This window comes from Bathycoccus prasinos (genome assembly GCF_002220235.1).
Source record: "Bathycoccus prasinos genomic : Chromosome_16".
Classification (NCBI taxonomy): domain Eukaryota; kingdom Viridiplantae; phylum Chlorophyta; class Mamiellophyceae; order Mamiellales; family Bathycoccaceae; genus Bathycoccus; species Bathycoccus prasinos.
Window position 1 is genome coordinate 88,673 of NC_023993.1, and position 26,882 is coordinate 115,554.

General features: G+C 48.4%; 13 protein-coding genes across 13 annotated transcripts; 8 read left to right on the forward strand and 5 right to left on the reverse strand.

The window, feature by feature from the left end:
* Bathy16g00410 (unknown protein (Partial)) lies at positions 1-433 on the forward strand (the record flags this gene model as incomplete). The annotated part of the gene is made up of 1 exon (XM_022379225.1): positions 1-433. A coding segment is annotated over one exon (433 nt), but the record flags the coding sequence as incomplete, so codon positions are not given.
* A 509-nt stretch (positions 434-942) lies between these two features.
* Bathy16g00420 (dnaJ homolog subfamily C member 3 precursor) lies at positions 943-3,474 on the forward strand (the record flags this gene model as incomplete). Its single annotated transcript, XM_007508658.1, has 1 exon — positions 943-3,474. The coding sequence occupies one exon, from the start codon at positions 943-945 to the stop codon at positions 3,472-3,474; it is 2,532 nt and encodes an 843-aa protein (XP_007508720.1).
* Positions 3,475-3,597: 123 nt separating this feature from the next.
* On the reverse strand, positions 3,598-5,886 carry Bathy16g00430 (glycogen debranching enzyme GlgX; the record flags this gene model as incomplete). The annotated part of the gene is made up of 1 exon (XM_007508508.1): positions 3,598-5,886. The coding sequence occupies one exon, from the start codon at positions 5,884-5,886 to the stop codon at positions 3,598-3,600; it is 2,289 nt and encodes a 762-aa protein (XP_007508570.1).
* A 928-nt stretch (positions 5,887-6,814) lies between these two features.
* Positions 6,815-7,354, forward strand: Bathy16g00440 (predicted protein; the record flags this gene model as incomplete). Its single annotated transcript, XM_007508482.1, has 1 exon — positions 6,815-7,354. The coding sequence occupies one exon, from the start codon at positions 6,815-6,817 to the stop codon at positions 7,352-7,354; it is 540 nt and encodes a 179-aa protein (XP_007508544.1).
* Positions 7,355-7,638: 284 nt separating this feature from the next.
* Bathy16g00450 (peptide methionine sulfoxide reductase) lies at positions 7,639-8,556 on the forward strand (the record flags this gene model as incomplete). The annotated part of the gene is made up of 1 exon (XM_007508654.1): positions 7,639-8,556. One exon carries the CDS (start codon positions 7,639-7,641, stop codon positions 8,554-8,556), a length of 918 nt encoding a protein of 305 aa, XP_007508716.1.
* Positions 8,557-9,257: 701 nt separating this feature from the next.
* On the reverse strand, positions 9,258-11,430 carry Bathy16g00460 (predicted protein; the record flags this gene model as incomplete). The annotated part of the gene is made up of 2 exons (XM_007508631.1): positions 9,258-11,001; positions 11,351-11,430. 2 exons carry the CDS (start codon positions 11,428-11,430, stop codon positions 9,258-9,260), a joined length of 1,824 nt encoding a protein of 607 aa, XP_007508693.1.
* A 306-nt stretch (positions 11,431-11,736) lies between these two features.
* Bathy16g00470 (unknown protein) lies at positions 11,737-12,870 on the reverse strand (the record flags this gene model as incomplete). Its single annotated transcript, XM_007508506.1, has 1 exon — positions 11,737-12,870. The coding sequence occupies one exon, from the start codon at positions 12,868-12,870 to the stop codon at positions 11,737-11,739; it is 1,134 nt and encodes a 377-aa protein (XP_007508568.1).
* A 159-nt stretch (positions 12,871-13,029) lies between these two features.
* Positions 13,030-17,007, forward strand: Bathy16g00480 (unknown protein; the record flags this gene model as incomplete). The annotated part of the gene is made up of 1 exon (XM_007508570.1): positions 13,030-17,007. One exon carries the CDS (start codon positions 13,030-13,032, stop codon positions 17,005-17,007), a length of 3,978 nt encoding a protein of 1,325 aa, XP_007508632.1.
* A 618-nt stretch (positions 17,008-17,625) lies between these two features.
* Bathy16g00490 (Conserved hypothetical protein) lies at positions 17,626-18,156 on the forward strand (the record flags this gene model as incomplete). The annotated part of the gene is made up of 1 exon (XM_007508447.1): positions 17,626-18,156. The coding sequence occupies one exon, from the start codon at positions 17,626-17,628 to the stop codon at positions 18,154-18,156; it is 531 nt and encodes a 176-aa protein (XP_007508509.1).
* A 329-nt stretch (positions 18,157-18,485) lies between these two features.
* On the reverse strand, positions 18,486-21,086 carry Bathy16g00500 (predicted protein; the record flags this gene model as incomplete). The annotated part of the gene is made up of 1 exon (XM_007508541.1): positions 18,486-21,086. The coding sequence occupies one exon, from the start codon at positions 21,084-21,086 to the stop codon at positions 18,486-18,488; it is 2,601 nt and encodes an 866-aa protein (XP_007508603.1).
* A 244-nt stretch (positions 21,087-21,330) lies between these two features.
* Bathy16g00510 (predicted protein) lies at positions 21,331-22,329 on the forward strand (the record flags this gene model as incomplete). The annotated part of the gene is made up of 1 exon (XM_007508647.1): positions 21,331-22,329. The coding sequence occupies one exon, from the start codon at positions 21,331-21,333 to the stop codon at positions 22,327-22,329; it is 999 nt and encodes a 332-aa protein (XP_007508709.1).
* A 278-nt stretch (positions 22,330-22,607) lies between these two features.
* On the reverse strand, positions 22,608-23,113 carry Bathy16g00520 (putative psbM, PSII-M, photosystem II polypeptide, typically encoded in the chloroplast genome; the record flags this gene model as incomplete). The annotated part of the gene is made up of 2 exons (XM_007508503.1): positions 22,608-22,979; positions 23,099-23,113. The coding sequence occupies 2 exons, from the start codon at positions 23,111-23,113 to the stop codon at positions 22,608-22,610; spliced, it is 387 nt and encodes a 128-aa protein (XP_007508565.1).
* Positions 23,114-25,156: 2,043 nt separating this feature from the next.
* On the forward strand, positions 25,157-26,875 carry Bathy16g00530 (unknown protein; the record flags this gene model as incomplete). The annotated part of the gene is made up of 1 exon (XM_007508616.1): positions 25,157-26,875. The coding sequence occupies one exon, from the start codon at positions 25,157-25,159 to the stop codon at positions 26,873-26,875; it is 1,719 nt and encodes a 572-aa protein (XP_007508678.1).
* Positions 26,876-26,882: the final 7 nt, after the last annotated feature.

A 26,882-nucleotide genomic window follows, 5' to 3' on the forward strand; every position in this document is an offset into this window, starting at 1 on the left:
TTCAATGGGGTGCCTGGTACCCACTAACACGTATGAAGACAAGGACAAAGAGAACGAAGGTAGCGCTGCTGAAAAATTGGCGAAAGGACAACCGGAAGAGGAAGACGTCAACGACGACGACGAGGACGAAGAGAACAACGACGAGGAAGAGCGTAACGAGAACGAGTTTAACGAGAAACAAAACAACAATATCCTCTCCGACTTCTTCTTCGGCGTCGAGGATGACGACGATTCAGACGACGACGACGGTTCGGAGAAACCGGTGGAATCCTCCTACGAAACCTTCGGAAACACGAACGGAACCTCGAACGCACCACCACACCTCGCGTTACTCGAAATCAAAGGAAAGAAAAGCGACCACTTTGGTTTCGTCAAAGTGAAGAAGCAAAGAGACCTTCTGGTAAAGCGCATTACCAAGTTTGTTCTCGCGTAAGTTTTAAAGAGAGAGAGAGAAACAAACGCGCTCTCTCGAGTAGAGAGGCCGAAGAGCGAAGAATAGAGATTTCAGTATTCAATCAGAGAGAGAGAGAGAGAGAGAGAGAGAGAGTAATAGTAGTATTAGTAGCAGTAGTATTAGTAGCAGTAGTACTAATAGCAGTCATAGCAGCAGTAGCAGCGCTCCGTGAGCGTGTGTCCTATACTATAGAGGTATCGTCTCCCGTCGTCGAAAAATCTCAACACTAATCTCATCCCTCGCGCTTCATTAGTCACACACGAACGAGCGCGAAAGATACTCATAAAAAAACGAGCAGTTCGTATGAAACGAGTAAAAAGACGACGATGACTTTTATTACTTCTTCTTCGTCGTCACCGAATACTACCGTGAACGTAAAGACGACGATGTCGACGAGAAAACATCGAGGACGACGACGATATCGAGGACAGCAGCGGGGAAGAAATTCGATCGGATGTCTGCTTCTTTTGTGTTGTTTAATAGGAGCAATGTTCGCATCAACATCAACTGCGTTCGCGTCAGACAACACTGATAATGGTACGGAGGATAACAAAAACGATGATTTATTAGATTTACTGGGCGAAATAGACGCCGAAATCGAAGGAGAATTCTCGGACGAGTTTACTCTCAAATCGGATATTCAAGTGCAAATTGCACACGAGATTACCGTTCGAGGCGCGTCTTCGGGGAACGAGAAACTGGTCCAACGTTCAATCGATTTCATCGTCGGGGACGATTACGCATCCGCCGCGTTTCGATTTTGCGTGAAACACGAGTTGTATCATCATCAGCACGTGAGGGCGACTGCTTTGAAGATTAAGGAGGAGATTGAGAAGATGCCGGAGGATGCGAGGCCGGCGGTGGGCGGCGCCGCTGCCAAGAGAAGGAGGAGAGAAGGCGTGCCGGAGAAGAGGAAGAAAACGGCGCAGGAGAGGTACGAGGTAGTGAGGGAATATTTGAACGAAACGAAGTTCGTGAAAGCCGGGGAGGAGTTGTCCAGATTGGTGGAAGAGTTTCAAGACCATCAACTGAATTCGGACGAGCACATCGAGCAAGACAAAGAGGACGTGGCCGTCGGCGGGCCTTTGAACAGATTAGTGGAGGTGATGAAAAGAGCGAAACGGCTCATCAATGACGAGCAGAAACAGCGAGACGAGAACGAAAAGTTGGTGAGTTTAGGAGAGCAGTTGAAGAAAAAGATGGAAAAGAAACGAGAGACGATCGCGCAATCGGAGGAAGGATTTAGAGAGTTGTTGAGACAAACGTACGAGACGCCGAAATCGGAACGATTGGAACGAGTCGGGAGATTACCCCCGCTGGCAAAAATGGACGTTAAAGTCGACGGGAAGATGAAGGAGATGCTCGTGTTTCAAGACCAAGACGCGCAAACGGCGGTGTTTGAGTGGTGCGTGTATAACGGCATCAGAGAACCGGAAAAAATGGTGGACGTGCTCAGGAATTTGTTGAAACTTACCGGCGAGGAACGATGGCGATCTGTGAACGAGAGAAACGCGCAGGGATACGTGGATGCGTATTACGGGAAGAAAACTTCGAATGTAGAGGAAGCTTTGAAAATGTGGGCAGATGGCACGGATAAGTTTGGCATCATTTCCGGATCGAAACTTCTCGAGCTCGCGGCGCAATACAAGGAAAAAATCGCCGATTCCGGAGAAGTCGCCTTGGAACTCGAATACGAAAAAACGGTGAAATTATTGAGACGAAACGTGGAGTATTTTACCGCCAGCGTTGACTTTGAAACCGCGATGAAGAAAGACGAGTGCAAAAACGCGATACTTTTTTCGCAAACGATGATAAAAATCGATCGGAAGCGACCGGTGACGGCGTTGCAAAAGCTCTTCGCCGCCAAGTGTAAATTGAGGCTGAAAAAGTTTGACGAATCCGCGACGGACGCGTTTTCCATTTTATCTCGAATCAAAACGACCGGCGATTGGAAAGCGACGGATATCAAATATTTAACCGTGTATATCGGTGGCATGTCCGCGATGAAACTCGGCGACTCTGAACGCGCGTTGAAATTCTACGCCGTGTGCGTTCGCAACGATCCAGATTTCAGTTTATGCAAAGACATTTACAAGAACTTGAACTCTATCAAGAAATCTATGAAAATCGTGGACGATAAGTTGAACGATAAACACCCTCGTCCAGCTTTGGAGGCTATGGATGCGGTTGAAATTGCGGCGAAAAGTTTAGGTTTCCACGGAGTGAAGTCGTTCGAGAACGATATGAACGTGCGCAAATGTCGCGCGGCGGTCTTCAAGAGACAATTGAACGACGCGTACGATTATTGTCAAAATGCCTCGGATTATTTTGGAGTGAAAGCGAAAATGATTGAAAGTGATCCACTGACGGGAAGCGAGGACGGTGCGGAGGCTTTATTGGAAGAGAAAGTGACCGCGGAGGATATGCTGAAATACGCGGAGGCGCTGCGCGCGACGGCGGAATTGTACGTCGCGGATGAGAATCCGAAAGAGGCGAAATCGTTAGCCGAACAAGCGTTGGAGATTTGTCGCGCGAACGCGGGACAGTCCAGTTCGTCTCGATCTCTCAAGGAGAACTTAGAATCGTTCGTTCGAGAAACGCACAACCTCGTTCGGCAGTACGAAAACAATCGAGATTACGCGAAAATCTTAGGCGTCCCGCCGAATCTCAACGAGTTGACGAAGGAAAGGCAGTGCGATTTTATTAAAAAGAGTTTCAAGAAATTGGCGTTGAAGTGGCATCCGGATAAGCACGAGACAAACGCGAGAAAAAAGAGAGCGGCGAGAAAGCTGAACGACGCGGCAGAAGCGAGAGACGAGTTGAACGATCGCGCCAACTGCGAAGCCGGAAGCGTAAATAGAGAACGCGCGAGGGCGGAAAAAGCGAAAGAGGAGGAAAGGAATAGACAAAATTGGGCCAGAGGAGGAGGAGGAGGAGGACATCATTGGGGTGGACATCAGCATCAGTATCAGCGTCAAAGGCGCGGCGGTGGTCCCGGCGGCGGTCACTGGGAGTTCTAATATTAGTTTTAAATAGTTTTTTAACAACACGTGTTTGACGCAGCCGCTGCTTTACAACTCTATTTATAATAATCATACTACTGTACAACAATTCGTTCCTCGTCTTTGACCACTTCAAAAGAACTATCGTTTCTTTTGTAAAATGACCGCCCCCCACTCGCTTATGTTATAAATACCTTCGCTCCCGATTCTTTGCGATCCTTTGAAATCGAAATCATCCGGGCTGGTTAAATTCGTATCGACGATGCGATGCCAACTCATGCCGTCTTCAATTTTCGGCAACGAAGCTTGGACCATGTACTCGTGCGCGTTGAACGCTATGTATAAATCTTCGTTGTTGCCGGAAATGTCGTCGACTAAGGTGAACGCGATGAATTTACTTTCCTCGTTGTCCCAATTGTCTTCGTGCCAAATGCACTTTCGATCGTCCAACCATTCTTTTCTTCCGAGCAACGGGTTCGCTTTCCGGAATTTAATCATGTTCGAACAAAAACGGAACCGAGTTTCTTTATATTTCTCCATTTCCATCCACTGAAAGTTGTTCCGTCGATCATCGTGGCCGTAAGTGTTGTTGTTCCCGAACCGAGTGTGCCCGTACTCGTCGCCCATTAACAACATTGGCGTGCCTTGACTGACGAACAACGCCATCAAGAAATTTTTCATTTGTCGTGCGCGTAAATTGTTAATGTTCGCATCCCCGGTTTCGCCTTCTTGCCCACAGTTCCAACTTTCGTTGTCGTTGGCACCATCGTTGCCGTTTTCGCCGTTGTCGTGGTTGTGTTTCGATTGGTAAGAGACGGCATCGTTGAGCGTAAACCCGTCGTGCGCGGTGATGAAATTGATCGAGTGAAACGGTTTCCGGTTGTTCCTCCGGTACAATCTCGAGGAGCCTAACAAAGAGTCCGCGAAATCTTTCTTTTGATCGTCCGTGCCTTTAATAAATCGTCGACACGTGTCTCGATACTTCCCGTTCCATTCGGCCCACTGGTCCCAGTTTGGAAAATCGCCGACTTGGTACAACCCGGCGGCATCCCACGGTTCCGCGATGAGTTTTACTTTCGACAGAATAGGATCTTTCGCAATCTCTCGAATGAGCGGCGGCGATTCCATAGGTCTGCCTCTTTCGTCTCGAGTTAAACACGAGGCTAAATCGAATCGAAACCCGTCGACTTTATACTCTTGAACCCAGTGTCGTAAACTCGCCAAGATGAAATCTTTCGTCATCGGATTGTTCGCGTTGACCGTGTTGCCGCACCCGGTGTAATTCATGTAGTCGTTGTTCTCGTCCATCATGTAATAGTTCGCGTTATCGATGCCTCGAAACGAACAAAAGTTCGGCCGATCGTCCGTGCTTTCCCCGGTGTGATTATACACCACGTCTAAAATTACCTCGATGCCGGCTTGGTGCAACGTCTTGACCATGTGTTTAAACTCGCGAGCGGCGTCGATACCGTTGCCGCCGTTCGAGGCGTACCTCGACATGGGCGCGAAAAAAGACATGGTCGAGTATCCCCACGTGTTGACCATGTGCGCTCGCGCTCGGTATCGTTCGTCTGGATCGTCTGGAAACCGTTTGAATTCCATCTCGTCGAATTCAAACACCGGCAACAACTCAATCGCGTTTACGCCTAAATCTTTAAAGTATTTCACTTTCTCCGCGATGGCTAAGAAGGACCCTCGAATATTTTCGTTCATCGACTCGTCCTCTCTCGTGAACGCGCGAACGGTCATCTCGTACACCACGGAATCTTCCTCGTTAATTCTTGGATGATCCACGTTTTCCCAATCGAACGGTTTCGATTCGAAATCGTACGTCCCGAGCATATCCGGTGGATTCGGCCGGTCGCGTTCCTTCCTCGCTTTATGCTCCTCCCCGAAATATTTCCTCCCGGACGACACCATCGTAGCGTACGGATCTAACAAAACCACAGAATCATCAAACCGTTGTTTATTCTCTTTCGAATTGTGCCCGAACACTCGATACCCGTACCTCGCGCCTCGAAGAGGTACGCCTTTCGTAATCTGAACCGTAAAAATCCCTTTTTTATCGTCTTCTGAATCGTCCTCTGAATCATCTTCTTCTTCTTTACGCGTCATGTCAATCTGTATCGTAGGTTCGGTTAACGCGTCGTTCTTACTCTCGTCTCGATCGAAATAGAGCACGAGTTGTACTTTCTCCGCGTTCGGCGCGTACAGAGAAAAGTGTAACGATCTCGTTGACTCCTTCTTCTTTTGCTCTGCTTTCTCATCGTCATCCTCATCATCGAGTACGATGAGAGAAACGCCGAACGGTTGCCCGGAGGGGTCGCCTCGTTCGATTTCAATCGGACCGAGCGGGCCACTTAAACTCGTCGTTTTACTAACGTGACTCTGTTCGTTCGCGAGATTCTTTTTTGTGCCTTCTTCACCCATCGAACGCGACGAGAACGCACTACTCTTGGTCGTCTTTTTCGTCTTCGTTTGTTGGAACCACGTTCGTTTCCCGGGCGTGGACGTCCACATTCGTTCACGAGCGGATGATGATGATTGCGACGATGAGAAGCACACCGAGCGGGATTGTGACATTTAAAGATTTGCAAACGCTGCTCTTCTTTTTTTACTCTCCGCAACAACCACAAAAACAATCTCACAAAAACAACGACTCGACACAGTTTTACGCGCTCCTCGCGCGAAGAAAGAGTGGGAAAGAGAGCGTCAGTTGTGATGAATAAAGCGCGACGAATTTTGGCGCCCACGACGGATTTTTGAAAAAATAAGAAACACGCGTCGCACAAAAAAATGTTTAGGGTTTTGCAATGAATTAGGGTTTAAGCAAGTCCTCTCCTCTCTGTCACTTTTCTGCGCTATTACTATTAGTAGTAGAAGACACACAAAGATGGCGAGCGAGACGAAAATACGAGAGGAAAAAGAGGAGGAAAAAGAGTCGTCGTTGGTCTCGACGAAAGTGCCAAAGGCCAGGGTACGTTTGAGCTTCACTCGTGTGCTACGAAGGAGTTTTAGTATTCATTCGTTTCTCTTCTCTCTTTGTAGTTTTGCGCAAAAGACGAATTTTCCCTGGAAACGTTGACTTTTGTTTTCCCTTTGTTCTTCTTTAACGCGTGTAGTATATCACGCGAGGAGGAGATGACTCTTTCTCTCTTTTTCCTCTCTCTGTGTTCTCTCTCCGTGGAGAAGACTTTTTTGAGCGCGATGGTGATGATGATCGTTTACGTCGTTTACGTCAGAGGAGATCGAACGACCGATGACCTTTCTCTCGCTTCTGTTTGGGAAATGAATTAATTGACAAAAATCTCTCTATTATTATGTATATCATTAGTTCATCGAAGACGTGGAAAAGTACATGCGAGAAGAAAATCGAGAAAATGCGTTCGAACCAGTGATGAGAGATTTACAAGCTCGATACGAACAGATGAAAAACTTAGAGAGAGTCACGCAGAACGAGAAGATACGTTTGACGCGAAAGATCCCGGAGATCGAGAAGAATTTAGAAGCCTTGAACGCGTTAGACGCGAACCATACTCGTCGTCAAGAGGAGGAGAAGGAAAAGACGACGACTACAACGAAATTAAAGTATCAGTTAGGCGAGGCGTCGATTTACGCCAAAGCTGACATCGAGGATCCGAGCAAAGTGTTCCTTTGGCTCGGCGCGAACGTCATGCTCGAATATCCGCTCGCCGAGGCGAAGCAGTTGTTGGAGACCAATTTAGAAAACTGTAAGAAATCTTTAATCGCGACGGATGGCGATTTGGCGTTTATAAAAGACAACGCGACGATACAAGAGGTGAACTTAGCGAGGGTGTACAACTGGGACGTGAAGAGGAGGATGGAAGGCGTTTTGAAAAAGGACGAACCTCGAGACGTAGCCGGTATCGAGCGCTGACGTCGCGACGTAGAAGAGAGAAAAAAAGAGACGTTTGAGAGTTCCATCCTTCGTCGTTACATGAACACCAAACACCCTTCCTCTCCTCTTCTCTTTTTTGTTGTCGCGTTGTTTCTTTCGGACCAAAATTGAGTCTCCTTTGCTTTCGTCAAAAACAGATTTGAAAAACTCCTCATAATAAACGAATCATCATGCGTTTCGCAGCAACAGCACTGCTCTCGCCATCTGCGTCGTCGTCATCATCTTGTTCCTCTTTATCCTCATCGAAGACGTCGTCGCCCGTGATGAATACGAAGAATACGATTTCCAAAACGACGACGACGAGGAGAAGAAAGAAAAGGCGTTTAAGGACATCCTCGTCGTCCTCCGATGAAAAACGAGAAGTTAACGAAGAAGAGAAAAGGATGATGAGAAAACAAGATTCAGGAGGGAGAAGAGAAACGCTGATAAACCTCGCGTTCCTTTCCGTTTCGTTACCTTTATGGAAGGACGTATTCCACGATTTGGGGTTTTACAGCGGCCCAGACGACGCGTTCGCGGACGTGCCCTCGGTGAATAATCTTAACGGAACGGACGAAGATGTCGCAATATTCGCCGGGGGATGCTTTTGGTGCATGGAGGAAACGTTCGAGAAACCGGAGAAATCTGGCTTCGTGCTCGCGACGACGAGCGGGTACGCCGGCGGATCCGTCGCCAACCCGAAATATTTACAAGTGTGTAAAGGCACAACGGGGCACAAGGAAGTCGTGCGCGTGTTGTACGATAGGAGTAAGATTAGTTATAAAGAGCTCTTGTTCTTGTATTTTCGACAGATTGATCCGACGAGAGATGATGGGATGTTTTTAGACGGCGGCGAACAATACGCTTCCGCGATATACGTGAACTCGGACGAGCAGAAGAAAGAAGCGCTGGAGGCGATTGAGAGGATGGAAACATTGAACGTGTTTAGAACGGAAGAAAACGCGAAGGAACGTAACGCGATTATTAAAACGAAAGTCGTGGACTTGCGCGAATTACCTCCAGAGGGGCAGTTTTTCCCGGCGGAAATTTACCACCAGGATTACTTCGAGAAGAATAAAGCGCGGTATTCCGTCTATCGATTCATGTCCGGAAGAGATCCGTATACGCAAAACACGTGGCAAAATAAAGCCGACGTAAAATTTGGCGGCAAAGAAAAGGCGTTCGAGGCGATTTTTAAGTAATAGTAACCTTCGCAATCGATAATCTGTCGATTCAAAAGTCAACGTCAAGGTAACCTGTTCTCGCAGCGGAGCAGCGCGATGAAGAAGAGAAGAGAGAATGTTGCTTCTGTCGTTTGACAAGAAAAGAGATAATTTTTAATGTATAATGAAAAGGAGAGAAGAGAAAGAGAGCGACACGAGAAAGAGAACCCAAGAACAGCGTGCGTAGCAGGAGTAGCAATATCTGAACGAAAAGAATTAGATTCCGTAGAAGAACGAATGCGTTTATTACATAAAAAACATCATCATTTCTTCGTTTAAAATCATCCTTCTTCTTTCTTCGCTTCGTTTTGCTGCTTTTGCTGCTACTATTTATACACTCTGAGCGCTCGCCTCGTCGTCGTCAAATGTGCGAACACAACACAAGAATCTTTCTTCTTTGATGCATTCGCGTCTCTCTAACTTTTACTTTAATACACATGTCATGTCTTCTCGTCCACCATATTTTTCATCAAAATCATCACATCTCTTTGTCTTTGTCTTCTTCCATTCTATATCTCTGCTCTACTAGCTAAACCGTTGTTTTCATGCTGACTTTAAAAATCTCTGTTACCCATCTGTTGTTATTGTTGTATAACTCATCTGTTTCGTAAATGTTTTTGAAAGTAGTATCTGTCAATGTCTCTGTTTTCTAAAAATGTATAAAATTCGTAAAATATTAATTAATAGCCGCCCGGACCTCCACCGTAGCCGCCGCCGCCGCCACCACCTCCGCCGTAGCCGCCGCCGCCACCACCGTAGCCGCCGCCACCGCCACCGTAGCCGCCGCCACCGCCACCGTGACTGAATGGATTCGATCGACCGCCACCATAGCCACCGCGATCCGGGCCGCCGCCGCCGTAACCGCCGCCGTAACCGCCGCCGCCTCGACCGCCGTAACCTCCTCGACCTCGACCACCGCCGCGTCCGCCGCCCCATCCGTTTCCTCCTTTTGGTGCCTTTCCGCTGCCTCCGCCGCGCCTCGCTTGCTCTTCCAGCTCGGGCGAGATATCTTGGTTCGCGTCTCTTAAGATTGGAATTAACTTTCTCGCCATGTTCCCTTCTCCCGGGTCTAAGAACGAGTGCGCCCACCCTTTGGCACCAGCTCGACCGGTGCGACCGATTCTGTGGACGTAATCTTCAATCTGACCGGGGAAGTCAAAGTTGATGACCAAGTTGCACTCCTTGACGTCCAAGCCTCTCGCCGCGACGTCGGTGGCGATCAATACCGGCGATTTACCAGATTTGAACGAGTTCATCACCCAATCGCGTTCGCGTTGGTCTTTGTCGCCGTGAATGACCGCGGCTAAACCACCGACGGCTCTGCCCAACTGATCGCACATCTTCTTCGTGGAGCAAAATATCAACGCTTTCAGTGGCTGCGGACACGGAGGATTGTTCAAAATGTCCATCAACCGCTTTTGTTTATCAAAGCCACCCAAGATTTCAATTTTTTGCGTGATGTCTTTATTCGCGACTAACTGATCGGTATCCCCGATGTTCACTTGAACTGGATTGGTCAAAATAGCCGTGGCGACGCGAATGACTGCTTTCGGCCACGTGGCGGTAAAGAACAACGTTTGGCGCTCGCTCGGCACTTTCTGTAAAATCTTTCTGATTTGCGGTTCAAAACCCATATCCAACATCCGATCGGCTTCGTCGAGAACGACGTACGAGCTCTCTCTCAAATCAATCGCGCCCATTTCTAGGAAATCGTTCAAACGCCCGGGCGTGGCCACCACGATTTGCGGTCGCGATCGTAAACTTCTCAACTGGTACCCTTTACTCGCGCCGCCGTACACGACTACGGAATAACACGCCACCGCGCTCCCAAACTTCAAAGCCTCGTCTTGAATCTGCGTCGCCAACTCTCTCGTCGGCGCTAACACGATCGCCATCGGTCCGCCGCCTTGACTTCTCCCGCCTCTCTTTTGAATGTTTATAAACCCGGGAAACAAGTACCCGCACGTCTTCCCGCTCCCGGTTTTCGCGACGGAAATAATATCGTGCCCACTCAACGCAATCGGCCAACTCTGACTTTGAATCGCGGTTGGTTTCTCGTACCCTGCGCGTTTCACCGCGTCCAACAAACTCCTCGGCCACGTCCCTTTCCCGTCGTCAAAATCTTGCATCGGATCCGGCACTTGAACCCCCCGCGGCGCTTTCACCGTAATTTCGTGCATCTTCCTGTACTCTTTCCCAGATTGCGTCTCGCTCCCGAACGTGTTATCAATTGTTAACCCTTGGTGTTTCCCGTACGCGTCTGGCGGCGGCGCGTTGTAATCCAACCCGCCGAACGAATCGTCCGCGCCGAATTGATCGAAGTGCGCGCCGCTCGTCCCTAAATAGCTCATATCCGGTGCTTTCATCATCGCCGCAGATTCGATCGTCGGTCGATCGTACGTCGTCGCGTTCGTCGTCGTGTTCCTGTTTTTGTTTTTATTGTTCGTTGAGTAGATAGATAATGATGCGTTGCGTCAGATGTTAGAGAGAGCGTTTTTTCGTAGTAGCATTGAGAGAGAGAGAGAGAACGGAGTAATCAAATCATTTCATCATCATCACACCGCGGTAAAAGCCAGATCGCCAGATCCCACCTTCCAAAAAAAGCGCTCTCGATAGAAGCAGTCGTTCTTCACCTTCGACCGTTCCATCGCCCTTTTGAAGCACTCGAAAGAGAAACAACGGCAATAAAGAACAACAAAGAACAACGAGAGAAAATTCGATCCATTTCAGAGAGAAAAAGTCGGCGCAAAATGCAATTAATTAATGTTCTTACCAGTAATACACCTGCCCTTCCGCGTGGACTTCCTGCCACCCGGGAGGCAAACCGGCCGAAGACACCGTGCCCACGACCATTCTTTTATTCGCAGTAGTGTTGTTATAAACGCGTCGGTGTGTTGTTTTAGTGTTGTTTTAATAAATCTCGAGAGAGAGAATGTGTGACGATTCGATCTGAAGTTCGTCTGAACCACAAACTGACGAAAGAGACAGTCGCGAGGAAAATTGAACGAAAACGAGAGCGTAAAAGGACATTTTTGAAAACAGAGCACGCACAGCATCTAGGTAGTACACACTCTCTCTCTAATAACTCTCTATCTATTTCTCTCTCTGCTAGTATTATTATTATTATTATTTATTGAGTAGTACTTCAAATCGATCGATCTAAAGTTCCGCGAACCGCGGTAATCCTCTCGCGCCCAAGACTTTTCCGTTTACGAATTGCGCGAGTTTCATACCCAGCTGGTCGCCGAGTAATTGGGTGAAGAATAAGGCGTAATACACGCCTTTACCTTCGTCTAAAGTTGGGAACGCGTAAAATGTCGCGCCGGCGACGGCGGCGGAGGCGAACGCGGTCGAGAGCGCGGTCGCGGTATGTTTCAAACAGCAGTTCGCGTAGAGTTTCAGGCAACTCGCGAGAGACGCTTCGTTTTCCGGGACCGGGTGGCCTATGTATCCGCCGAGTCTGTAAAAGTTGTAACATCGTAATAAGTCTTCGAACATGTCGTAGACCCAACAGGCGGAAAAGTTGCAAAAGTTCGCCAACGCGTGCGTCTTGGCGAATTTCTTCGTCAGCGTTAGTTTGTCCACGCCGTAATAATCGCTCAACCATCTTCGCATCGAATTTAACGACGACGACGAAGCCGCGAATTCATATCTTCGCTTGACCACCAAAGCGTCGCGAAACCTCCCCATCTTCCTCTTCCCGCTCATCTTCGCCTCTTTCGTCAGCTTCGCCGCCAACCTCCTCGTCGTTCTTTCCTCTAAATATTTAGAAATCACAACCCGACACGAAGAAATCGAAGCGTCGCGTATGCACCCGCGCGCGACCAATCGCTTCCAACTTTGCCAAGGAAACAGAGGAAATCTCGGCCTCGTCTGTTCCATTTCTACTAACGTCTCAATCGTGGGAATTTCGGCAGTCCTATCATCAAATCTCTCGTCCTCTAAAATCCTCTTTAACGCCGTTTCCGCGTTCCCGTGTGCTTCCCACATCGCTTCCTCGTACATTTCATATCGTTCTCTCCACCGCTCCGTGTTCGCATCGAATCGGTCCAACTCTGTTTTAAACTCTAAAGTGCACAGTTGCGTCGGCACGGCGATGTTTCTGACGACGCGCAGAATGTTTGAATAGAAGGAAAACTCGTTCCGGAACGTTCGGTGGTTTATGGAATACTTTTTATTACTCGATGATGATGAATTCGCCGCTGATGAGAAATCACACGTCGACTCGTATTTCGGACAAAGAACCACTGTCTTGGCAAGCGCGAGCGCGGCAAATCCTCTCGTCAAAACCATCGTCCCTCCCGATACGTTCGGAGACCCGTTGTTCGTTAAGAAAGAAGCCCCTTTCATCAGAGAGACGCAAAACTGCGCTTTTTAGAATGCCGTTTTCCGTCGTTCGGGGAAAGAATTTCACATTGTGCTTCATCACTCCATTCTACGTTGCGCATCATCATGACGACGGCTTTGAGGACGAGGACGCTTCTTTTCTCGTTTACGTCGTCGTCGTCTCGGCGAAAGGGTGGTCGTTCAAAGTCTCCGTCTCGTGCAAAAGGAAGAGGAAGAATCGATGCGTTCCGTGTTTGCGTGAAAGCCGCCAAAGAGGAGGATGATGATGCGAACAACAACGGATTACGAAGAAGAAGAAACAGAACGAATAAAACGGATTACGACGAGGAGACGGATGGAAAACAACGACAGAAAATGACTGTGATGAGAGATGACGACGATGACGACGACGATGCGGAGGACGACAACAACAACAGTAAAGACGACGACGAATTCGTTCTATCCAACGTCCGCCCGAACAGGACTTTTGCGAAAGAAGAAGAAGAAGAAGAAGAAGCGTCGATCAAAGAACGAGCGCGTACACTGAAAAGACGACTCCAATACGAAGTTTTAGAAGAACAGAGATGGAGAGAAGCGCTGGAGTCAAACGATATCTCTCTAAAACGAGGGAGGATTGGGAAGACGTATGTTCAGAGGCGAGTGCAAACGCACGATTTCGTCAGAGCGAAGCGTGGGAGCGGGGGGAGTGCGAGTACGTCGGCCGTCTGCGGGAGTCACACTTCCTCGCAAAATGGAAGAATGAGGAGGGGATGTACGACGAGTGAACAACTTCCGCCGTTGAAAGGCAGGCAGCAAAAAGCGATGACAATCACCGGCGATTTCATTCGCGCGGCAAAGCCGAAAACGTTCGCGACGTTGAAGGTTGTTTTAGACGCGGTGGCGGAGAGATACGAAGTAGACCAGGAGAAGACGGTTTGGACGAAAACGTTGTGGAAGTACGTCAGTCAGGAGTGGGATTTTAGGTATTACGAGATGAACGATGGTTCGGAGGACACGGAGGATGACGACATTTTGCAAGTCATCGACGTCGTCAACGGTCGAGACGCGCACGAGTTGATTGAACTTTGGGCGAAACGGAGGAAAATCTTTCGAGGCGTAAAATCCTCCTCAAACGTAAAAGAAGAAGTCATCATTAATGGCGATACGATCGAAGAGGAAAAGGAAGAGGAGGAAAACGTGGAAACCCCGGAAAACGAACAAATCATAGCGTTAGAACTGGAAAGGATTAAATCGAGAGCGATTCGAGTTAACGCAAACGCGAAGGGCATAGTATTGCTCGCCATGGCGAGAGCGTACGACGATTTAGGATTTACGGTTCGCGCGAAGAAAGCGTGGACAGACGTCGAGGCGTACCACGATTGCGCGTACGGCGATAAGAAAGCCGTCGAGTTGAAAATCGAACGCCTTTGTTCGTGCTCTCGACACGTCAATCGATTGGACGACGCCAAGAATTGCTTCCTGGATTTAGCTTTGAAAATCAAACCGAGATCGGGATTCAAACGCAAAGCGTTCACGGCGGCGTGTAAAGTTATTAACCAGACGAAAGACGTGGAATTCGCGATGACGGTGTACGACTCGATGAAACGAAACCGAGAAAATGGCGACGCGTTTATCGTGGCGACGTTAATATCCGCGTTTGGCGTTGAAAACGGAAGGCCGACTATTGATGAAATGAAGAAACTCGGTTTAGAGTGCTGGTCGCGAGCGAAGAAGAAAGATATCGTTTTAGATGGTCAGTGTTATTCGAGCATCGTCGGTTTGTTGTGTAAAGCGAGAGACGCCGCAAAGGCGATGGAAATCATTCGCGAGTTGGAAACGACGGAGAAGTGGATGGCGAGAGGTACGATTGGAGCGAAATCGTTCGCCGCCGCATTTAAATACGAGCAACAGAAACAACAACAACAATCTCAACACCAGCCGGAAGAAGATGGTGATGATATCGAGAGTAGCGCAGATGATGAGGAGGATAATGACGACGACGCGACGAGGAAGAAAAATTACTACGATTTCGCCGCGGCGAAACGTTTGCGTCAACTGAAAAAGCAACAATTCAAAGAACTCCGCGACGACCGCGACGCGAAAAAGAACCGCGAAAACGTCGAACCGGCGTACGCGCAAGTCATGCACTTCCTCTGCGACTCGAAGCAACCGAAACAGGCGCTGATGGTGTTTCAAAACATGCAAAGAAATGGCGTTCCTCCGAGCAAAAGCACGTACAGAGCTTTATATAAAGCCTTACGGTACGCCGGCGGACGGAACGGTCGCATCTCGAACAAAACTGCGGCAAGGTTCGCGATCGATGCGGTCACATCGAACTCGAAATCCAAATCAGCGCCTCTTTTGTTTGCCTCGTACGATGAAAACGATCGTAACGGTGGACGAAGACGATACCGCTCGTCTTCTTCTTCTTCGTCGTCGTTGTCGTCACGAACGGATACCACAACATCCAAGGACGAAAGCAAACGCCACGATTTAGAGTGCATATTAGAAATCTGCGCGAGAGCAGGATTAGCGGACGAAGCGATCGAGGTTCGCGATCGGTTGCGTTTTGGATTTGGCGACGAGTATGCAAACGCGCCGGAAATTCGCAGATGCGTAGTCGAAGCCTTTCAACGCGCCGGTCCTGAACGAGTCGAAGAGGCGTTGGCGGTGTACAACGAGGAGTTGATTTACAACGAAAAAGGCAGAGCGAGAAACGCAAACAGCCAACTCTCGCCAGAGTTTTGGATCTTCCTCAGCTTGGCGTTGCGCGACGCCAACTTGCTTTCCGAAAACGTCGCCATTTTGAAAGAGAACCTGTTGACGCCCAAGATGTCGTCGATGAACTCGATGAACGCGGCGAAGAACAACGGATTGAATGCAACCCCGGCGACAACCATTCAACAGAAAAAATACTACCCGATCGCCGCTGCGAACATCGTCATCGACCATTGCGCGGGAGAAAACGTCCCGGGTGAAGCCATGGATATCTTGGACTTGATAAACAGAGACGATAATCCACTCATCGCTGATTCGGTGACGTATCTCGCGCTGTTGAAAGCAACCAAGAAAATGGGAAAGAACGGCCCGGCGACGGCAGAACGAGTGATGGAAGAGATGATATCAAAACGCGGCGCAGAATTTGTGACCACGGAACATCTGAATTCGCTGTTAGCGGCGTACGCGAGAGGTGGCGAGAAGTATCTAGAGAAGAGCGAAGGGACGTTTGAACGCATCGTTCGCATGCGACGAACGTCGAAACCGGATGAGTATGAGTTCATCACGATGCTTTACGCCTACTCCGTCGCGTCGAAGTTTCGAAATGCGGTTACTTTTTACGATCGGTACGCGAACACGTTCGCTTCAGATGGTGAACGGAAACCGAGAATATTCAACGCGGCTATTCGCGCGACGATATTAGAGCCTCGATTGTTTCGCGACGTGGGAACGATGGAGGAGGTGAACGTATTACGAGAGATGTACGCGGACATGACCCGACGCGTTGGCGTCGGTGCTGCTCCTTCTGTGCAAAAAAAGCGAGAAGATGACAGCAAGGACGACGATACGAACCAGGGAGAAGAGGGCTTCAGCGATAATGAAGGCGTCGGCGCGAGTAGTAAAAACAACAACAACGCGTATTTAAGGAAGCAATCCGAGAACGCGTTGAAAATGCTCACGAGAGTTGCCGCGGAGGTTAACGCGAAGGCGGCTATTTCGTCGCCTTCTACATCTACCTCTACAACAACAACAACAACAACAACAACAACAACAACTCCTGCTCCCTCTTCGCCTTCAAACTCTGAAAACGAAGGAGCAGACGTCACCATCGACGCCTCTTCTCTCTCGCCCGCGGAAACCCGCTCGGCGGTCCTCACCGTCCTCCTCGAGCTCAAAAAATCCCAACAAAAGCACGCGGTAAACGTCATCAACTTGACCAAAGACAACTCCGAGGCAATTTCTCGCCTCGCCAGCGACGTTCGCATCGAGTTCAAAACCGTCACCATTCGAAAAACATCCTCCGCATCCGCCGCGTCCAAGTTTGAAAAAGATATCGCTTTCGATCGAGAGGACGTCGAGAGTTGGTTGCGTAAACAACAAAAATAATAACAATAATAATAATGCAATAGAAAAAGAGAGCGCAGTAGAGAAGAGCGCTGCTCGGAAGAACGCCCGCGCGTGTGTGTATATGTAATACTGTATTTAGTTTAATTGAAAGAGGAAAATTTTCCAGCGCATATGCCATAGTATTTTAGAGTATTCTCTTGTGTATTATTATCCATCTCCCTCTGTCTAAAAACAAGTGAAAATCTCGACCACAAAGAACGTCATAATAGCACACCTACACTCTTAAAAACACAACATAAAAAATGTTTGCCATCAAAGCCCCGGTTACTGTTTCGGTCGTTGCCTCCGCGCAAGCGCAAAAATGTGAAAAGAAAGCCACGTGAGTGTTCGCGCGCATCTCTTCCTCGTTGGATTTCGAATTATATTGTCTTTTTTTTCTCCGATTTGTGGGCGATGAGCGATGATGGAATTTCGGTCGTTACCCGCGCAAATTTCGCTCTCCGAAAAAAGAGAGAGTAAGAGTACGAGTCGTCTCAAAACGAGCGAACTCAACACACAGACAAAGATATATACATCTACATCCACCGAACGTATCTCTTCAAAGTCGCGTTGCCGTTCGCGTCGTCCGCAAACCTGCGCGAATTCGAGACATTCGAGATGAGAATTTGTTTTTTTTATCTCCTGCTTTTTGCCTCAAAGTCTATTTTCTGCCCAAAAGATACGCAAAATGAAGGAGATTGTACTCCTGAGGAAACGAAGGAAAAAGGAACTGCGTACTCTCTGTTTGCGCAATACCAGAGAGACTGTTGGATTTTTTTTCAAACTAACACCTCTTTCTCTCTCTCTCTCTCTCTGTGTGTGTGTGTGTGTGTCATTCATCAATGCAGGAAGCCGCAACAAATCGCCGCCGCCGGCGCCGCCGCGATCATGCTCTTCAACTCCGCCCCGGCGCAGGCTGAAATCATGGGCCTCACGCTCCAAAACGGCGTCCCGAACGCCGCGGCGCAAAAGTTTGTCCAACCGTTCGTTCCGGACGGAAGACCGGTTGTCTACGTCGAGAAGGACGGGTCCGCGGATGTCACGACTTTTGACGGGAGATTGGCGGCGAACGTGGCCCGATCGAATGTTGGGTGCAAGACGATTACGGGAGCGCCGTGCGTGGACTTCGCGAGTGGTGCGTCGAAATAATCTAAAGTTTGTGAAGATTTGTGATTGATTGACTGACGATGGATGTTAATTTCTTTCTCGATTTCCTCTCTCTTTAAACAGGCAAGTAAATGTGTTTATTCTCCGTTCAATGCGCGAGTAAACGTATCTATTACCTCTTAGCAACGCATCTCATACCCCACAAAATTGTTTAATCATAATCAGAAAAGCCTCAACTTAAGAAGAAAAGCCGAAAGCCAATATATATACTCTCTCTCTCTTTGATTACGGTATCGTTCATTATTAGAAAATCAACTAGTACTATATATTAGTATTACATCAGCAGCAGCAGCAGCAGCGGTAGAAAAGCATCACTTCAACCCGCTAAAGCCGTCGTTATACGTGCTCTTCCACGAAACTTTGGCGAACGTGCCTTCGTTGCCGAGAATGCCGACCAAGATGCTGATGTTATCGTCGCTCAATCTATTCAACGCTTCGCATCCTAAACGTTTGGCGCACATGCTCGGCTCTTTCACCGTATCTCGTATGATCGAACACATGTCGGTGTTCGTGCACACGTCCCACAAACCATCGCACGCGATCGTGATGAAAGCGTCCGTGTCGGCGGAGAGCGTCTTCTTGATTACTTCCGGCTCGGACAAAACGCCTCCGGATTCCGTGCAATCCCAATCGCCTAACGCTCGAGTCACCGCTAAACCGGCGTCGCCGACGCGTATTTGACCGTTCTCTAAAGTTCGTATTTTTACGTTTTCTGAGGAATTCTTCACTCGTTCCAACTCTTTCGCGTTCGAGGACGCGCAGTGGTCTTCGCTCAGAGCGGTCGACCACGTCGTTTCGTCGGCGTCGACCTCGTCGTTTCCGGTTGGATGGTGGCCTAAAACCGCTCGACTATCTCCAGCGTTGGCGACGTACACATCGTCACCCCAGAAGAAACACACCGTCGCCGTGCAGCCGGGATACCGTTTCTTTTTCGATTTTGGATCCGCGGTGGATTTGTGCATGTCTCTGCGTTCTTTTTCCGTCCAGTGTTTGACAAACGCCAGGTGGAGTTTTTGAAAGACTTTTTTAAGCGTCGACGGGATATCGTTTCCGTTCTCGCCCCATTCGGATAATATGGCGTCGGAGAGATTTTCCGAACAGTATTCCGCGCACTCGAATCCTCTGTGGCCGTCGAACACCGCCATCACGGCGCAATGGGGAAGCCCGTTGAAATCGCGGAAAATCTTGTGCCTGTCTTCCATCTTATCGTTGCCTCGAGCGCCCGCGGTGGCAAACGCGCCGGTGTTGGAGAGGATGCACGGTGGTTTTGTACCCTTATCATTGTTGTTATTAGTAGTAGTAGCATCCATCGTCGAATAAGAAGACAACGGCGCGTCGAACGCGCACGGCGCGAATCGAGCGCGATTTCCAAACGCAGTCTTTTGATCGTTCTTTCCGGCGGCGTCCTCCCCGTCCTCGTTTTCGGCGTCAGTCATCGTCGCGTCCTCGTCTTCTCTGCTCTCGTAGGAAGACTCGGAAAGAGCAGCTTGCGTCCAAACGCACGCCCCGATTTCTTTCTCGTACGTCTCGACGCCTTTTCGTAACCGTTCTTCTATTTCCGCGAAATCTGGTCTGTTTTCCGGTTTCCCGTCCCACATTTTCGTGACGAGTTTTTCGAATTCGCGTTGGAGCGAAACTTCTACTTCGTTTTTATTGCTATTATTGTTATCTCTTCTACCTCTATTTGCTTCGTCTTCTTCCTCCTCCTTTTCCTTTACATTTTTCTCTTTCTCTTCTTCCTCGTCGGCGTCAAAAAACGCTTTCACCGGTCGCAAATTTTCAATCACGATCGCTTTCGCTAAATCGCCGTCGTTGTAACTCAAATCCATGCACGTGTGCGCCAACGCCACGTTCCGCTCTCGATCGGCGTACGGTTCCACTCTCGACGCGACTTCGTTAAACGTAATCCCAGAGGAATACACGTCGCTGGCGTACGTGGACACCACTCGCATCAACACCTCTGGAGCGATGTACGCTAACGTCCCGACCAAGTGTTGCTTTTGAAACCCGCCGCTCGGCGCGTTCCCGTCGTTGGCGACAAACTTACCGTTGATATCAATCGCCCTCCCTTCTGCGTCCTCGGACTTCACGCTCTCGTTGTATATCGCCGCTTGCAACGAGTTTTCCAAATCCGCTCGATATTCCGATAAGCCAAAATCAGTCAATTTCGCGTTCCATTTCTCGTCCAACAATATGTTGCTCGGTTTCACGTCTCTGTGCACGACGTCGTGCGTTTCTTTCAAATATCTCAACGCCTTCGCCGTTTGCCAACACACTTTAAACGCGCCTCCCAAATTCGGTACCCACCGGTTGACGTGTATCGCTTGATGTACCGACCCGTTCTCGCACCACGGAAACACGAGCGCGTATTCCGGTGGCCACGCTCGAGCGCCTAAAATCGAGCATATGTTTTCGTGTTTTAAAGATGCGACGATCCGTAACTCGCAGTGGTACCGGTCGATGTCGGTTTTCGTGCGTAGGATTGGCAGTTTAATTGCCACCGGTTGCTCGTACATTCTCGACAGATAGACTTGAGATGCGTTCGAGGTGAACATTTTAATACACAATCTTTGATTCTTTTTCCCTGCTTTATTATTATTATTGTTATTAGTAGTAGTAGTAGTAGTATTCTCGAAAGAAGACCCCGTAATCGATGTCATCATCGCGTTGACGTTTACCAAATCTTTCGCCAAGCGGAACGTCATCTTTGGAAACGCGTTCGTTTCATCATCATCGCAAGTCCCTCTCTTCGTGGTCTTCAAAACGCGGCAGCACCCTCGAAAACACGCGTCTTCTGCGTCCTCCTCCTTTTCTGCTGCCTTTTCCTCCTCCTCCCGCATTCTTTCCGTCTCTCTCTCCCTCGTGTTGTTACTCCTAAAAAGTGCGGCCGATTGGATTGGAAAATGCTTCATTCTTTCCACACGATTGCACACGTCACAAATACACACGGAGAGAAGAGAGAAAGGCTTTGAGTACACGCCGGAAAGAGACACAACAACGAGCGATTTAGTATCGCGTTGTCGTTATACTGCGTCTTTGTTTTTATTGCGCTTAAAACGAGCGCGCGAAGAAGAAAGCAACGTGAACGTTGGCTTTTGATTCGATTCGATTCGAGAGAAACTTCATTCATTCTGTGAAGGAAACGGCTTCGAAAACATGGGCGGCCGAGACTTTTACAAGATCCTCGACGTCTCCCGAGACGCCTCGGACGCCGAGCTCAAAAAAGCCTACCGAAAACTGGCCATGAAATGGCACCCGGATAAAAACCCAGGCTCCAAACAAGCGCAAGCCGAGAAGAAGTTTAAAGAAGTCTCCGAGGCGTACGAAGTCTTGACCGATCCGAAAAAGAAAGAGATTTACGACCGGTACGGCGAAGATGGGTTACAAGACGGGTTCGGAGGTGGTGGTAACGGTGGAGGACACGGGTTCTCGCAACAACACGCGCACGATATATTCAAAGAGTTCTTCGGCGGCGGCGGCGGAGGGATGGGAGGCGACCCGTTCGGCGGCATGGGAGGCGGCTTCGGGGGCATGGGCGGGGACCCGTTCGGCGGCATGGGAGGCGGCATGCCGCAACAACAAAGGCAAAGGACGAAACCACCTGCGGTTGAGCAGAAACTCGCGGTCAGTTTGGAAGATTTGTTCTACGGCGCGACGAAAAAGTTGAAAATCACGAGGAAAGTGTTGGACGCGTCCGGGAACCAAAAATCGAAAGCGGAAACTATAGAAGTACCCATTCGCGCAGGGTTTAAAAAAGGGACGAAAATAACCTTCGCGGAGAAAGGAGGCGACGAGGATAGAAACACGATAGCTGCGGATTTGGTGTTTGAAATCGACGAGAAGAAACATCCGCACTTTGCGAGAGACGGGAACGATTTGATTAAAACGGTGAAGATAGATTTGGTGGACGCCATGTGCGGGTGGTCGTCGACGGTGTACACCATCGACGGGAAGAGCATCGACGTCAGCGTCCCGCACGTGATCAGCCCGAAGTATGTCAAAGTCATTTGCGGTCAAGGCATGCCGCTCTCGAAATCTCAAAGTGGCAGAGGCGATTTGAAAATCAAGTTTGACATTCAGTTCCCGGGCGACGACGCGATCTTATCGGAGGATCAAAAAAAGCAAGTTCGGTCCGTGTTAGCCAGCATTAAGTGATTGCCCCCACATATACTCGTTTAATAAATATAGTATATAATCTAGCAGCGCATATTATTGTAGAAAAAGAAGAGAAGAAGAACGATTTTTTTTTAAGTACTACTACTACCGCGCGATGTATTATTATACGTTTATACTCTTCTTGTTGTATTGTTGTTTGTTTGTGTTGTTTCGCGAATTTCAAAGCTATATATAAAAATGATAGTAGTCCTTCTCTTTCTCTCTCTCTCTCTCTCTTGTTCTCTCTCTCTCTCTTATTCTCTCTCAAGAGATGATGTTTACTTCTCCGGTCTCATGCCAGTCCCTTTGCCTTTCAGCACGGCGGCTTCGTTCGTCAACTTCTTTCCCATCTTCTTCGACTCGTCGTAGTACGATTGCGAGAAACCACCGGAAACGTTGCCTTCCGCCGTGGATTTCACGTACAAGATGACCAAAAAGGACACCGGGATAATAATGAACAACGCGACGGCGATGACGCCCAAAATGTTCACGTTCGCCAAAGCGACGTCAGAGATGGACTCGTTCGCGCTCGCGAAAGCTTCGCGAGGCGCGGCGGCGAAAGACAACGCAGAAGTCGTCGCCGCGGCGACGGATTTAGACAATTGCTCGCTTTTTTGCGCGATAAATTGTTTCGTCGTTTGGGAAGAAGCCTATAAAAGTTGTTTTACGCGTGATTGGTGTTTGACGTAAGAAGTAGAAGAAAAACGTTTTTCATGTCAGCAAACAAAACAACAAAGAGAGAGAAGGGAAAAAAGAGAAAAAAAATAACCCTAAATAGCCGCATCTCCCCCCTGGAAAAAGATACGATTATCTCCTCCTTTTTCGTCCTGTGTTTTGTAAAAGGAGGAACGTTTCTCTCGTTTTTCTCTCTCTCTCTCGTACAAAAGGAGGTCTCTCTCACCCAAACACACATCAACATCCAATTTCTTTCTCTCTCTTTCTCTCTTTGATATACAATAAATATATATCGGAGAACAACAACAACAACACGCCCAAACCCTCCTCTGCGCGCGCGCATTCACGTTGCGCGCATACCTCGCGAAAGCGACGTTGTTTAAAAGAGAGAAAGAGGAACACAACACAAAATTGGATCCCAAACCCAAAAGATAGAGAGAGAAAAAAGAAAAAAAAATCTTCTCTCATCTCTCTCTTTAAAACACAATATATGCTAAATAAGAAACCGTACCTTGACGCAAACGGAGTTTCTTCTGGAACTTCTCGAGACTACTCGTTGTTTGAGCGGGAGTAAACCCGAAGCGGATAAAGTGCAGGCCATATTTTTATTACGTAGTGTGATGTGATGATCGGGGAGTGCTGATATGAGGGATGAGAAATTTCTCTCGTTCGATCTCTCTTTTTCTCTTCGAGAACGAGTGAAAACGCGAGAACGAGCGATCTCGAAAACGAGAGACAAAATCTCGCGATTGATTCAAAAAAACAGAAGAAGGCAAAAATCTTATTTAAAAAAAAAGAGCTTCAGAAACGCACGAGAATGAAAGTTGAGAATTTGAGACCCTAAACAGAAACCAACTTTGCACGAGAGCGTGACACGTCATCACTTCCCTGTCCCCTCCACGCGCGCGCGTTGACTGGGGACCGCGCGCGAGAGAGAGGTGCTGAAAACCGCGCGGATGAACCCATACACCTCATAAATCGTTCGCAGGAACTCGGAGCGGGAAAATACGCGCTTTTTACTTATTCTCTCTCTCCGTTTATTTTCTTCGTCGCAAAAAAAGAAAAAACAGGGGGAAAATTGGGGGAGAAAGAAAAAGAAAGAGAAAGAGAAAGAGAAAGGAGGTAAATTTGTATCTGTATCTAAAAAACGCATTTTTTTTTCATTTCCTTCTTCACTTTCTCGCGCGCGCATTTGCGCGCATTTGCGCGCGCATATAATATCACTTTTTTTTTGCGTGCGCGCGCGCACGCGCGCGAGAAAGTCACACGCATTGCTTTCATCGATAGACCTCTATCGATGATAGTGGGTGGAAGGGTGGGAGCTCTTTTCTTCATCGTTTGCTTTCTTTCTGTTTTAGAGATACAAATCGATTTTTGTATCTCTCCTCCCGCATGCATGGCAGATTGAATGAATGAAAAGAGCTGGGAAAGAACGGACAAAGGGGGTTCGAGTACGGAGAGTTTTGACTTGCGCGGGCGAGTTTCTCTCCTTTTTTGTGTTCTTTTCTTTGTCGTCGTGTTATTGCATATCTTCTTTCTTCTTCATCGAAGAAGAAGTCAACGACGACTTTACATGGAGGAAAGAGCATTTTTTGGGAAAGAATTCCACTTTCATTTTTTGAAACGGGATTTTTATACCGTGGCATAGGCGCCAAGGGGGAGTTTTGTATCGATTAAAATCGAGAGTTCTCTCCTTTTTTTTTGGGATTGCAGAAAACAGGTGACAATAATAAATAAAACATTATTTTAGTCGGCGGCACTACTAAAACCCGTTTCAAAGTCTCAGTCCTGCTGAGGCGAAGTCTCATGTTTCCATGAGACGGCGTGGTGGACCGTCGCGACTCCGTTCCGCGGGGCTCGAAACATAGCTTTTTGAAACCAACATATCACGCCACATTCTTTGTGGCATGTTTTAGAAAGTTGTAATTCCTAGTTCTGCCCAAAAGACTGCTTCTTCTGTTTCTTCTGTTCAAAGAAGAACAACAGTTTCGCTCTTTCGATCAAAAATTCAAAAAAACAGCAAACGAATTTTCCAACAGGACAACAGAGAGAAAACAACGAAAAAATTATAAGAAGAAGAAGTCCGTTGGGAAGGAACTCGACACATCACTTTGTTGTGCTATTGATTTATTCACCGCGCACTTAAAATAAAATGTTCTCGCCTTCGAGAGGAGGGTCTTCCTCTTCGAAACGAGGATATCGAGGCTTTTTCAGAGGAGGAGGAGATTTTGGTGGTACTCTCGAAAACGCTGAAGAAGAAGCAGACGACGTTTTAAAACGCATGTTAAAAAAAGACGTCTGCTCCGTCGCAGTCATCGCCGGGCGCTCGTTCCACGAACGCGCGAATCTGAAAACCAGAGTTCGGTGCGCGTTACTCGCGCCTGGCTTAGTCGACTCCGTCGCAATAACCGACGGTGCGTTCGGCACAGATCCAGTTTTTAGAGCGGAGATACATTTACCGCTGACCTTGAACGTGAACACGTACACGCACTTATCGGTGGAGTTGTTAGACGAGGAGATGACCAAAGTTGTGGGATTTGGAACCATGGATTTCCAACTGTTCGCGAATGAGAATAAAGGGAAAGTGCCGGGGAAATGGATCGCGATGTGGGACGATTTGAGGGAAAACATCGTCGGGCACGTGTGCGTGAGAGTGACGCTGGAAGGCGTGAATTTCGGGAAGGAGAAAGCGAGGAATCTTGTCGCGAATAAAAATGTTCACCCGGACGGCGAGAAGACGCCCGAGAAACAATCGAGCGGCGGCGGCGGCGGCGGCGTGTTTGAAATCGGGAAACACCAGATTTCGGAAGGACGGAAGCAACTTCTCGAACGATTCTCTCGAACGCCGCCGCAGTTTAAGAAACCGGAAGAGGTGACGCGAGAGGCGCAAGAAACGGTGACGTTGAAATCGAAAGAGTTGGAAGAGGAGAAGAAACGGCGAGAGGCGTTGGAGAAGCAGTTGGAGGAGATGAAACGAGCGCAAAAGGAAAGGGAAAAGAGAGAGAGAGTCACGGGAGGTGTGATGAATCCAATATCGACGGGCGCGACGGTTTCGGAAATCGCGCACGATTTTGAAAACCTGAATACTAATTTTAGCTACAACAATAATAATAGCAGAGAGACGATAAATAGAACGCGAGAAGAAGAAGAAGAAGAGGAAAGGAGCGTGGACACCAACCACGCGAGGAGTCAAAGGTCTTTCTTATTGGACACGTCGAAAGTTTCCGTCGGTCCGCCGTTATCGCCGGTGAGGTCGTCCATGAACACCTCCGTCGCGAATAGAAGTTTTCGAGACGAACAAACGAATCAACAACAACAACAAACGAAAGAGCAAGCGTTGAGGAGTTTACGGCAAAGAGGCATTTTAACCGACATTTCTATGCAAGCGAGGGAGCGAGCGAGTCGAAATTTCATTCGCAAACCCATCGGTTTAGTCTCAAGAATAGCTGATAGGTCCAGACGAACGGTTTTAAAAAAGTTTACGACTTTGCGATCGATCGTACAAACGATCGATCCGAACGTTTTAGTCGGCGCCGCGATTGGTTTGTTCTTGGTTGGATTCCGCAGTTCGAGAAGCGCGGACGAGAGAGATTTACGGTTCGTCTCCATCGAAGACGTGGACGTGTCTGAACAACATCAGAAATTAGAGCAGCAGCAGCAGCAAAGCGGTAACAACATAGATTACTTTTACCCGGACGACCCTAGAGGTCCGTTACGCAGAGGTGAGTACGAGGTGAAACCCGGGGATTCCTTGTGTGCGGCCACCGGCTGCGTTTTGCCGGAAAAAGTAGAAGTGAGAGACGCAAACGGGAACTTGGTCAAATACCCAGACGTCATCTATCCCGGCGATAGAATCACTCTGTTTCATTAACTGTTGC